The sequence below is a fragment of the Bos indicus genome, chromosome 5, assembly GCF_029378745.1.
Source record: "Bos indicus isolate NIAB-ARS_2022 breed Sahiwal x Tharparkar chromosome 5, NIAB-ARS_B.indTharparkar_mat_pri_1.0, whole genome shotgun sequence".
In the NCBI taxonomy this organism is placed as follows: Eukaryota; Metazoa; Chordata; class Mammalia; order Artiodactyla; family Bovidae; genus Bos; species Bos indicus.
In genome coordinates this window covers 95360793-95374164 of record NC_091764.1, presented here as the reverse complement: position 1 = coordinate 95374164, position 13372 = coordinate 95360793, and the positions used below count along the sequence as shown (strand labels likewise).

At 34.5% G+C, this 13372-nt stretch overlaps 1 protein-coding gene across 8 annotated transcripts in view; it reads left to right on the top strand.

Moving 5' to 3' along the window:
- ATF7IP (activating transcription factor 7 interacting protein) overlaps positions 1–13372 on the top strand; it is a 115131-nt gene that overhangs the window by 90287 nt on the left and 11472 nt on the right. For all 8 annotated transcript variants that reach the window (XR_011566727.1, XR_011566726.1, XM_070790044.1 and 5 more), the window contains 3 exons: positions 1319–1383; positions 9995–10073; positions 11637–11792. Coding sequence is in view for 6 of the 8 variants with exons in the window: in XM_070790044.1 (XP_070646145.1) it covers positions 1319–1383; positions 9995–10073; positions 11637–11792 (300 nt within the window). In the remaining 2 variants the exon portion in view is untranslated. The remainder of the gene's footprint in view (positions 1–1318; positions 1384–9994; positions 10074–11636; positions 11793–13372) is intronic.

Below are 13372 nucleotides of genomic sequence, written 5' to 3'. Positions count from 1 at the left end.
GTCTTGAATGTGTGTTAATACTCTGCATGTCAGTAACCTGGAATTAATTTTTTTTTTTATTAAGTAGTATTTTTAAGAAGTACTAATTAAAAAAAATTTTTTTATTAAGTAGTATTTCAAGAACTTTGCAGTCCAGAAATGAAGCTGATTCATTATAAATGAAGTAATTTTAAGATATTAGAGATATGTATATGTCTTTTAAAAGTTACATACATCTTAAATATACCTGAGAGATTCCTTAGGTTATATATACACACACAGGAATATGTACATATATGTATGTGTATATATGTATATTTTCTTGCTATGCAAAGAACTAAGATAATTCAGATAGGGTAGGCAGAAATTGGAAGGGCCCCTTTTACTTAACCTAGCCTGTAAAACCCTCTTTTTAACAGGTAGATATTTATCCTCATTTTTTTTAATGTATAGATAGAAATAATTGTATCTATCATTTCTGGTTTTATCTTTTTAAATATATTGATAAATGATTTACTTTGTATGTATGTTATGAAGATTTACAAATGAAAGGAGTGTCATATTTTGACTAAAGTCTTTTTGACAGAAAGTGTGGATAAGGATGTTTCAGCATTGGAGAACTCCTATTAATGTAATTGACCACATTACCAAAGAGAAAAAACTGATTAATCACCTCAGTAGACGCTCAAGACATTTGACAAAACTTAATACCTTTTCTTTAGAAATTGAGGCAGAAAAACATACTTTGTTTTCTGTGCTGTTTTTTCATTCAGCTATCTTTTATACGACTATATAGTTGTAGTTCTATACATGCAAAATTCATATGTATGTTTGTGTGTGTGTACATACTCAATACAAGTTTATTGAAAAATGAATAAAGGAAAATCATCTGTGATTGAGCTATTGAGATTATGCATGTATATTTCATCAGGATCATTTTATTTTTCTAGTGAATTTATTACATTTTGGCATGTTACTAAGTTTTTTTCTCCAGAGGTGTGTAGTAGGGAAGGATTATATTTTATTTAACTTTTTGTGTTACAGCATTTAGGTTATACACATCTTAAATTGCTTCCCTGCAATATTCATTTGGTTAGAGTTAAAATTTCTGTTTAATGGGTATATGAAGTGTTTGGATTTCTAGTATCAATTTGTCCTTCTGAAAGATTTGTAGCAGTGGTCTCTGAGAGAGTAATTTACATATGTAACATGTTGACACACAAAAAACTATTGGAGAAAATTAACGTGAATTGTTGTACATAAAGAAACCTGTCCTTTTACATTTTGTAGGTTCCTTTAAAAATAGCTCTGAGTTTTGTTTTGTTTTTTGACTCCTTAGAAAACCAGACAAACAAAACAGTAGATGCTTCTGTTAATAAGAAAGCAGCCGATAGCACATCACAGGTAAGATGTTTCCTACTGTTTCAAAATGAAAAGATGGATTTCTGTTGATATTCATTGATAAAATGAAAATTATTCCAAGTTTGTTTTTTACAACTGTCCAAAATTTTTCAAACAGCTTCTCTGTGTTGTTTGACAAGAATTGAATTTTTTTGATTAGTAATTCTCTTAGTGATATTGGATTGTATATAACTGACAGTCTGGTTATTTTCTTTCATACAGTGGGAAGTTTTAGTCTCCACATGTAATTTCTTCCTGGCCCATCTGTTTAAGAAGGTCTCCCTGGTTTATCTCTCCCCACGCCTCCCCATCCTTTGTCCTGCCATAGCCAGCACACACAGAGACACCATTTTAGGTTGTTCAGAGCTGATCAGAAATAGTTTTATGGAAAGAAAATTTTGGTTTTTCTGGCTTATTAACATTTTGCCAGTCTTGGTACTTTTTCATGTTAAATTTAAGTCACCCAGGAGTGGAGTAACTCCATTTTTCCTGTATTAATAAAGTTCATCACGATTCTTCTTCTACGTTGCTTTAGGTATAATAGATGCATAGGGAAGTCATTGCATGTTTGATGGTCTAATTTCTTCCCTTCCTCTTAATCATATCTGGAAACTCATTTATTTTCCTAGTGAGAGAAAAAATCTTGAGTAAGTCAGGCATGAATAAATGATGTGAATTTTAAAACAAGAGCATAGTGATCTTTAATTTTGACTATTCATCTTTATTAAAATGATATTTTTGACTAAAGATAGATAGATCAGATCAGATCAGATCAGTCGCTCAGTCGTGTCCGACTCTGCGACCCCTTGAATCGCAGCACACCCCATGCTGTATAGCTCAAACTAAAGCTATTAGAAATATTTTATTTCTTACAAATTTTAGCAGGCTTTTTATATGATATTAAAGGTCAAAGTTTTGATTGTTTCTGAGGATGTCTTGTAGCTGTGTTTTTAATTAAAAGTATATGGAGTACTTTTTTGGGAGGCATGTAGTATAGGAAGCATCAATATATTCAGTGACTTTTAGGTAACATAGGAAGTCTAGCTTTACTTTATAAAGTAAAACCAAAGCTAAAGAAAGAAATTACAAACATCCTCATTTCTCTCAGTAATTTTTTTCTTGTTTGTTTGGACATACTAGGTAATGTTTTAGGAGAGGAAGATGTACACTGTAATGGCTGTGTTTTCATCTTGTTATAAATGGTGATTCTTCTAGAGTTGTGCTGTCTAATGTGGTAGCCACTAATCACATGTAGGCTATTTAAATGAAAATGGACTTAATTTAGCCTTAAATTAAAAATTTACTTCCTCTATCACAGTAGGCCCATTTCAAGGCTCAAAAGCCACACATAGATAGTAACTACCATATTGGAAAACAAGGATATGGAACATTTTCATCATTGCAAAAAGTTATACTCCAATGTTATATGACAGCCTAGATGGGAGAGGAATTCGGGGAGAATGGTACATGTATATGTATGGCTAAACCCCTTTGCTGTCCACCTGAAACTGGCATAACGTTGTTAATTGGCTATACTCCAGTATAAAATAAAAAAAATTTTTAAGTTATATTAGATTGCTGAAATAAAGTATATATAATATTGTAAACATTTCAGTGAAATTAAAATTGATATAGAAGTTTGCCATACTTTTAAAATTCTTTGCTTAAAAATATTCTTTTTAAATAAAAAAAAAATAATATAAAATTTAGTCACACTCAGCTACTTATTATGTTCTAGAAATTCTAAGACATGTATTACTACTTCACAAGTTTTAGTTTTCATTGTATTCTATAACTTTTATTTTGATGAAGCAACTTGTTCTAGTAGATCCAAAAGACACCTGAAGTGTCTGCATCAGATTAGCAAAGAGACTATATAACCAAATTCTAAGTTCTCAAAAAATATTTTTTAAAAAATTCTTCTTATTTATTTAATGAATGTATTTGGCTGTACCAGGTCTTAGTTGTGGCATGTGGGATCTTAACTTCCCTGACCAGGGATTAAACCTAGACCCCCTGCATTGGGAGCGTGGAGTCTTAGCCACTGGACCACCAGGAAAGTCTCTCAATGAATATTTTATTTGGCTTACAGGAATAGTAATTCACTACCATTGTATGAAAAACACAAGTAGCATGACTAGGCAGCTAATCTGTTAAGGTCACGCCTGATCAAAGGTTTGAATGAGTTCCAGTTATGAATTTAAATAGTAAATGTAATATGCAAGTTTTATTATATAATAAGAAATTATTATGGAAATATATATGGGCTGCTAGTTATAAATTGATGCTTTATTGGCTTTTTGGGTTATAGATAAAAGTTTTGTTGTGCAAAAATACTTTGATAATGTAACACTACAGTTGTTTTAAAACATATGTTAAGAAATTGCTGTTAGCTTTTTACCTTGTATGTTGCTGCTGCTGCTGCTAAGTCACTTCAGTCGTGTCCGACTCTGTGCGACCCCATAGACGGCAGCCCACCAGGCTCCCCTGTCCCTGGGATTTTTCAGGCAAGAACACTGGAGTGGGTTGCCATTTTCTTCTCCAATGCATGAAAGTGAAAAGTGAAAGTGAAGTCACTCAGTCGTGTCCAACTCTTGGCGACCCCATGGACTGCAGCCCACCAGGCTCCTCTGTCCATGGGATTTTCCAGGCAAAAGTACTGGAGTGGGGTGCCATTGCCTTCTCCGACCCTGTATGTTACTTGGTAGCAAATAGAATCTGGTGTGAAATAGGTAGCCTATGATTCTTTACACTCTTAGCTTTCTAACCACTCAGATAACTTCTTTTTCCTATGCCAAGTCTGTCTTAGTTGTACTTCTGAACACTTCTAAGACTATCATAATTTAGAAGGAACTAGATGGCATGTATGGAAATGATTGTTGTTCATACCTAATGAGAAAATAATTAAAGATATAAAATGTTCTCTTTTTGTAGTCCTTGAATGAAGATTTCTCTAATGTCTTCCAAATAAGTATTTATTAGCATATTCCATATCATTGTTATTACATATTTTATTCATAGATCTCATTTCATGTAGTACATTACTAATATATTTTATGTGGTAAAACATTATTTATTGAAACTACCAGCATATGTTGTAAGACAGTGTAGAAATCATTTTCTGCTGCATCTGTAGTTTTATATTACTGTTTGGAGGGACTTGAGATCCACCTCAATTTTGCTGATTTGCTAGAAGGACTCATAAAACCTGTGATAGGTTGATTATACTCATGGTTATGGTTTATCACAGCAAAAAATAGAGAACCAAACCAGCAGGGAAAAAAAATAAGCATCAAGTGGGATCAAGTGCGGTCAGGCTGAGGCTTCCATGTTCTTCCCTAACCAGCACTGCACAGGAGGGGCTTTCTCTCTGGATACTACCTTAAGTAACAAGTGACAAAAGTCTCTGCCCAGGTAAGCCTGACTGAGTATCATGGCCTGAGCTGATTGGACAGCTGCTTCTTTCTGTGTAACCAGCTATGGCAGTCAAAATGCAAGACTCCTAACAGTGAAACCAGATGTGCATCATCAGTCTTGGTGTTTGTGCAGATCAACCATGATAAGCCAGTATGACACAGTTCATTATTTAAGGTGTTTAAGGGACATAAGAAAATTATCAATAATTTATGTAAACTTTCTAAGGGCCACATTTTTGGTAGCCAGCCAAACCTTAAGGTAGTTCCCAAGTTCCTTTGGAGAGATGTGTGTGGAGGGAGCAGCCCGGTCTTCTGTACTGGCATTCTCTGCAGTTGTCGAAGTGCCCTATTCTAGCTTTTCAAATATATTCTTTGTTATTGCCTTTTAAATATGATCTTCTTCTTTGTTTTAGTACAAAAAAAAAGTACCCTACAAAGCCAATATCTTTGCTTTCTTGAAATTTTCTTAGTGTTCATATGATGAGAGTGGTCATTTGGGGGAAGGACACATGATTAAATAACTTTTTAATAAAATAGATTCTTAGTATTAAAACCTATTTGACACAAGATGTTTTTTAGCAGTTTCAGAACTTTGGTAATATGTATAAATGCAGATAAAGGCATGTAATGTTTCTTGATTACATAAGTTTTCTCAGAATTGATGGCAGAAAAACATGAACCTAGTGACATAGAAATAATAAGATCTAGAGTCAGACATGGAAAAGGCATTGGCACCCCACTCTAGTACTCTTGCCTGGAAAATCCCATGGACGGAAGAGCCTGGTAGGCTGCAGTCCATGGGTCGCTCAGAGTCAGACACGACTGAGCGACTTCACTTTCGCTTTTCACTTTCATGCATTGGAGAAGGAAATGGCAACCCACTCCAGTGTTCTTGGAGAATCCCAGGGATGGGGGAGCCTGGTGGGCTGCCATCTCAGGGGTCACACAGAGTTGGACACGACTGAAGTGACTTAGCAGCAGCAGCAGCAGCTGAGTCAGACACTCTGGCAGCTCTAACTTACCTAATATGTAAGGCTTGAGTAAGTTATCTAAACCTTGGATTTGATTTCTTACATATAAAATATGGTTAATGCTGATCTCAGCCACAGATTATTATAGATGAAATTTGTTAATGAATGTAGAACACTGAAGAGCCTGATAAAAATAGTTCCAGCTATCATGACTATCTTTTATTTGCTGTTAATAATTATTGAAATAATTAGATTTTATTTCTTTAGAAAATAGAAACAGGAGACTACTGTAGTATGTGATAATAGATGAATTTTATCAGTCAAGTTAGGATAAATAAAAATAGAATTCAGTAGATTAGCTCATTGATTATAGACCTTCTCTTCCTATTATAGATTATACACTATTGAAAAATAGGCACCTTATAATAGAGCATTAAAACAATAAAAAGAAAGACAAATTGACCCTTTTATCTTTATAAGACTTACTCTTTGTATCTTCTCTAACATTAATGTAATTACAGCAGTTTTTTTCAGTGTGTTTGTGTATTTGTATTTAAAGTGAGTATCTAGGAGGAAAAAACTACTTACTTATTGATTTTTTGATGTGTTATTTTATCTGACAGTCCCTAATACTGATAGGAAATTTTATTCCATTCAGTTGGTTTAGTCTTTGATATGGTTGAATTTAGGTCTGTTTTATAATTTAAAAAATATATCATCTATTTTTTGTTTTGGGGTACTTTTCCCCCTACTTTAATTTTGTGTTGATTTTTAATGCTCTTAATTTTTCTGTTGTCTGTTCTTAAAAAATTGAAGTATAATTGATTTACAATGTTGTGTTAGATTGTGGTGTACAGCAAAATGATTCAGTTATACATATGTATATATTCTTTTTCATTACAGGTTATTAGAAGATAATGAATATAGTTCCCTTAGATATATAGTAGAATCTTACTGTTGTCTATTTTATATATAGAAGTTTGTATCTGCTAATCCCAGACTCCTAATTTATCCCTCCCTGCCTTTGGCCCTTTGGTAACCATTAGTTTGTTTTCTATGTCTGTGAGTCTGTTTCTGTTTTATAAGTGAATCCATTTGTATATTTTAGATCCCATGTGTAAGTGATATCATATATCTTTCTGACTTACTTCACTTGGTATGATAATCCTTGCTGCTGCTGCTGCTAAGTCGCTTCAGTCGTGTCCGACACTGTGTGACCCCATAGACAGCAGCCCACCAGGCTCCCCGTCCCTGGGATTCTCCAGGCAAGAATACTGGAGTGGGTTGCCATTTCCTTCTCCAATGCATGAAAGTGAAAAGTGAAAGTGAAGTCGCTCAGTCCTGTCCAACTCTTAGCAACCCCATGGACTGCAGCCCACCAGGCTCCTCTGTCCATGGGATTTTCCAGGCAAGAGTACTGGAGTGGGGTGCCATTGCCTTCTCCATGATAATCCTTAGGTCCATTCTTTTTTATGGCTGATTAATATTCCGTGTGTGTGTGTGTGTGTAAGAGAGACATCTTTATCTATTTATCTGTCAGTAGACATTTAGGTTTCTTTTGTATCTTCAGTTCAGTTCAGTCGCTCAGTCGTGTCCGACTCTTTGCGACCCCATGAATCGTAGCACGCCAGGCCTCCCTGTCCATCACCAACTCCCAGAGTTCACTCAGACTCACATCCATCGAGTCAGTGATGCCATCCAGCCATCTCATCCTCTGTCGTCCCCTTCTCCTCCTGCTCCCAGTCCCTCCCAGAATCAGAGTCTTTTCCAGTGAGTCAACTCTTCGCATGAGGTGGCCAAAGTACTGGAGTTTCAGGTTCAGCATCATTCCTTCCAAAGAAATCCCAGGGCTGATCTCCTTCAGAATGGACTGGTTGGATCTCCTTGCAGTCCAAGGGACTCTCAAGAGTCTTGGCTGTTGTAAATAGTGCTGCTGTGAACATTGAGGTTCATGTATCTTTTTGAGTTAAGAGTTTTCTCTGGATCTGTGCCCAGCAATGAGATGTTTGGATCAAGTGGTAAAGTTTTTTAAGGAACCTCTTTATTTTCCTCCATAGTGGTTGCATAGTGTAGGAGGGTACCCTTTTCTCCACATACTCTTAAGCACTTATTGTTTGTAGACTTTTCAATGATGATCCTTCTGACCAGTTTGAGATGATACTTCCTTGTAGTTTTGATTTGCATTTCTCTGGTGATTAGCTGTATTAGCATCATTTCATGTGCCTGTTGCCCATCTTCTTTGGAGCAATGTCTGTTTAAGCCTTCTGCCCATTTTTTTGATTGGTCTATTTGTTTTTTAGTTATTGATTTGTATACCCTGTTTATATATTTTGGAAATTAAGGCCTTGTCAGTTGTGTTGTTTGCAAGTATTTCCTCCCAGTCTGTAGGTTGTCTTTTTGTTTATGGTTTCCTTTGCTGTGCAAAAGCTTATGAGTTTTTTTAGGTCTCATTTGTTTATTTTTGCTTTTATTTCTATTGCCTCAGAAGACTGACCTAAGAAAACATTGCTGTGATTTATGTCAGAGAAAGTTTTGCCCACATTCTCATCTGGGAGCTTTATGGTGTCATGTCTTACATATTTAAGTCTTTAGCCATTTTTCAGTTTACTTTTGTGTATGGTGTGAGGGAATGTTCAGCATCATTGATAGACATGTGGCTTCCCAGCTTTCCCAGCACCACTTGCTGAAGAGACTGTCTTTTGTCCATTGTTATCATTCTTGTCTCCTTTGTCAAAGATTAGTTGACTATAGGTGTGTGGGTTTATTCCTGGGCGCTCTCTTCTGATCCATGTCTGTTTTTATGCCAACGCCACATGTTGTTTTGATTGCGATAGCTTTGTTGTATTGTTGATGTTGGGAGTGTTAGGCCTCCAGTTTTGTTCTATTCTCCCAGGATTGCTTTGGCAATTCTGGGTCTTTTATGATCCTACGTAAGTTTTGGGATTATTTGTTCTAGTAATTCTTGGAATATATTTTTAACAGCTGCTTTGAAGTCTGCTAAATTCAACATCTGGCTCCACTTGGAGTTATTTTTATTGACTATCTTTTATTTCTAGTTGGGTTCTACTTTACTAGTCTTTGCCTGTTGTTCTCGTAATTTTTGATGAATTTAAAATTTAATTCTAAAAGTGGACTTTAGTTGGACAAGTGGATCTTATAGATCTGTTGTAGCAAGTGGATTCTGTTATTTTCTTCAAGGGTTTGTTAAGAACTTTTCAGTTTCGGATTTACAGGTTTGTGATGTTTATTAACAAGTCATTTTCTGTGAAGTCATTATCTTAGAAAAGGTTTATAATTGTAAGATTTAGAGTTACATCATGGTCTTTGAATTTGGCCTGTATATCTAACATCAAGATATCATTTTCTTTAATTTTGTAAAACTTTAGTGTTGTGGATGAAAACCGTAATCATTTGGAGTTGACATGACTGTAAATATACCATAAAGTAATTATGATTAGCATTTATTGAGTGGTTACTGTGTGTCATGCCTGGTGTTAAGCTGTTTGAATGCATATTTGTATTAATACTTATAATAGACTTCATATCCAATTTTTTGAAATTTAGAAAATGACATTTTAACATAAGTTCACATAACTTGTAAGTGTTGGAACTAAAAGATTCAGTTATTCTTTTTGACTTGAAGATCTTGGCTCTTTAGGTCTATGTTGTACTGCTTTCCTTTTTTTGTTGCCATTATATAGTTTTAAAAAAAGTTTTAACTACATTTCTAATAATTTTGGACAATGAGTTGACTTTGGTCAAACTGGATGTCATCTGATTATAGCACATTACATCCTATGATACCATACCATTCTTTAGGGGAGAAAAATAGATTATTTTATGTAACCTAATGCTGACTTTAAAGTTGCCTTTGGTCTTCCTGTGAATTAATGTTGATAATTTAGTGTAGGTTTGGTCAACATTTAAATATTAGAAATGAATTATGTTTACATTTAATCACTTAAAGTGCTTAGAGCATAGCTCTATGTGATTGACAATATAATTAAAAAAATAATTTATTGTGGAAGATTTTTTGTGTGTGTGTGGCAGATATTTGACTCTTGAGTATCCTTGGGTCATTTATGTGACAAACACTCTTTAGGTAAAGTCATTTAGGGGTCCAGATTGAACCAGGCTGTGCATTATCATTGCTTCCCTTCAGTATTGTTTTATTTTCCTTATGCCTACCAGAGTTCCCATAGCAAAATGCAAATATTTTGTTTTTAGAGTGGAAAAGCCACAAGCAACGATTCAGGTGGCGTCATTGATCTCACAATGGATGATGAAGAGAGTGGAGCTTTACAAGGTACTTAAATATAAGTAATCATATTAAGGAATGCTTTGGTACCATTTTTCTCTCTTAACTCATTATACTTAGTACAAATCTTGACAGCACTGTTTGTGTCCTTTTTAGAAAGAGTTTTTAAGATTAGAAGTAAAAAACTGAAGTCAAATCTTGGGAGAATATTAACAAAGCATAAAGGAAAACAGAGCAACTAGGAGAATATTTAACTTATGGAATACTTCTCTTTTTATATCTGTTATTTCACTTGATCCTTACAATAACCCTGTAATGCCCATTTTAGAATTGAGGATAGATTTAGAGTACGAATTGAATCTAGGTCTTTGGACTTTAAATGTTTTTTCCATATGTGTATATGTATATTTTAATGTAGGCGTTAAATCAAGATATTGTTAAAAAGCATGTATACCCAGAATTCTCAGTATTATTCTGAGTTATAATATTTAGAAATTATATTGGTTAGCTGTTGAACAATATTCCAAGTTATTCTTCCACAGTGTTAATAGGTGTCTGTAAATAAAAACTTTCATGGTTAAATATGCTTGGGAAATGCTGAGTTAAAATTATATGGGTTTTTTCCCTTAATACAGATATCTCTGAACCTTTACTGTGCTGATTTACAATGTAAATCTCCAAGAATGATTCATTGAGTATTTCTCAAACTTATTTGACTGTACAAAATGACTTTATTCATAGACATATCTGTAAAACTTTGTGGTGGTAATTATATAATGCATGTGAAAAATCTAGTAGGATCAGATGTTATTATACCTTTAAGACATTAATTTAAAAAAAAAATACTAGAGATTTTAAGAAATTATATTTTAGGGAATAAGATAGTTCAGTTGGTTTCAAGAAAACCAAAATTAAGTAGCTATACAATTCATTATGTGACAGTAAGGTCAGGTTCTTTGTATAAAACTGATATAAAATTGGAAGATTTATGTCATCATTTGTTGGGGTTGAATTTATGCCTGTCTGAGTACTGTTTAAACATTTCAAATTTTCTGTATTGCTTTTACTATTTTTTTAATACACAAATCTTACAGAAATTTCCTAGAGCACACAGGTTAATACTGGTTATTTGTAAGAGGACACAGATAGGGCTGGTTTTGGATTAAAAAGTAAAATAAAAGTTTGTCATCAGTACTCTTGCCTTTTCCCTATGTAGCATCCCTGCCTCTTAGAATCTCTCTCCATTGCCCCACCATTGAGTGTTACTTAAATTCTGCCATCTAATGTGCATTTTCTTCATCAACACTCAAATATTAAAGTAGCTGCTGCTAAAGCCGTAAGCGTGTTGTATTAAGTTAAAAGTAGGATTCTTTTCATTTTTTAAAAAAAATTACAACTATATTTTCTTTAAATGTGATTTAAAATCTATGCTAGAACCAACAGTGAATTATTTAAGGTTCTGACTTGGTTTTCACATTGGCAGAAGTACACTTAATTAAAATACAATGAAATTGTTCTCTTAGTGGTAAAATGTGACTGAATGGCAAAGATAAACTTGTATATCTAATATTTTTGTATCAGTAATCATATTGCTTCACTTTTAATTAACAGACCCTAAAAAGGTAAATCATACCGCTGTGTCAACCATGAGTTCTTCTCAGGCTTTATCTCGACCGTTGCAACCCATCCAGCCAGCACCACCTCTTCAACCATCTGGAGTGCCAACAAGTGGACCATCTCAGACAACCATACACTTGCTACCGACAGGTAAACTTACTGAATCACTGAGGTGAAACTTTAGTTTTGCCTGTTGTGAAATATGACTGTGAAACTGAGTGGAAAGGTTAGACAGAAAATTAGGTCATTTAGGTAAGTACCAATGGACATGATTACTGGATCATACAGGAAGAGTATGGTTTTGCAGAAACTGCCAGAGTAGAGTGGCTGTACCAGTTTGCATTTTTACCAGCAGTGAGTGTGAGGAAGGAACTGTTGTTCCACATCCTCACCAGCATTTGGTATTGTTAGTGTTTTAGATTTTCACCGTTCTAATAGGGATAGTAGAATCTCATTGTTATTTGATTTGCATCTCCCTGATGATATATTATGTTGAGCAGCTTTTCTAACTGTGCTTGTTTGCCATCTGTTCGTCTTCTTTGGTGAGGTGTCTGTTCAGAGCCTTTGTCCACTTTTTAACTGGGTTGTACATTTTCTTGTTGAGTTCTAGTTCTTTGTATGTTTTGGATGAGTCCTTTACCAAATGTCTTTTGCAGATATTTTGTCCTTTTCTTCACATTCCCTTGAGATGAACTTGTTTTAACCCTAATTATGTTAGTAATAAGTTATAAAAGCTATAACTATTTTTTTAAAAGATTAGAGGATTAAGAATAATCATTGTTATTTTTTATTTTTAAAAAAATTGTATTGGCATATTCCTCATTGTCATTTTGAAGACAAAGTATGTTTTTGAATGCAGTGTAACTTAATTTTGCAGACAGTCTTTTAACTAGCAGCATTGATACAGAATGGTTATAAAGAAGAGTTAAACTATATATGTCTTTGTCATCTGACAGTGTAAACAGCAGAAATGAATACAGTTTCTCTGGAAGGGATGAATATAATGATTCATTCTAATTATAACCAAGATGTTATAATTGATCAAATAAGAGTTTTTCAGTGATTCTTAACTAGAAATTGTTTTAACTGGCCTAACACTACTGTCAGAAGATAACCATTAATATTTTCCCTGCTACCTCTCAAGAAACTATTAACTAGACATTTCAACATGTAGTTTGTATCTCCAAATCTGTTTGCTGCTCAGTCGTGTCCGACTCTGTGCGACCCCATAGACGGCAGCCCACCAGGCTCCCCTGTCCCTGGGATTCTCCAGGCAAGGACACTGGAGTGGGTTGCCATTTCCTTCTCCAATGCATGACAGTGAAAAGTGAAAGTGAAGTCACTCAGTCGTGTCCGACTCTTAGAGACCCCATGGACTGCAGCCTACCAGGCTCCTCCATCCATGGGATTTTCCAGGCCAAGAGTACTGGAGTGGGGTGCCATTGCCTTCTCCCCTAATCTGTTTGGAAGCCAATTAAGACAGGTCGTCTTCTTCATAAAATAGCCCATTGCTTAAGAAATTTATCTGTGAAATGCTTACATAAACACTTTTCTCATTAAGGAAAGCATTGAGCTTACATGGAATTTTATCCAGTGAAATAAAATGACAGTCAATTTAGATGATTTAGAAAGAAGTGTTAATAATATAGATAATAAAATGGGGAATAAAAAGATGAAGAGCTAAGTATTCCTCCTTATATACTTTCTTCTTCTTTGTAAAGACTCACGTT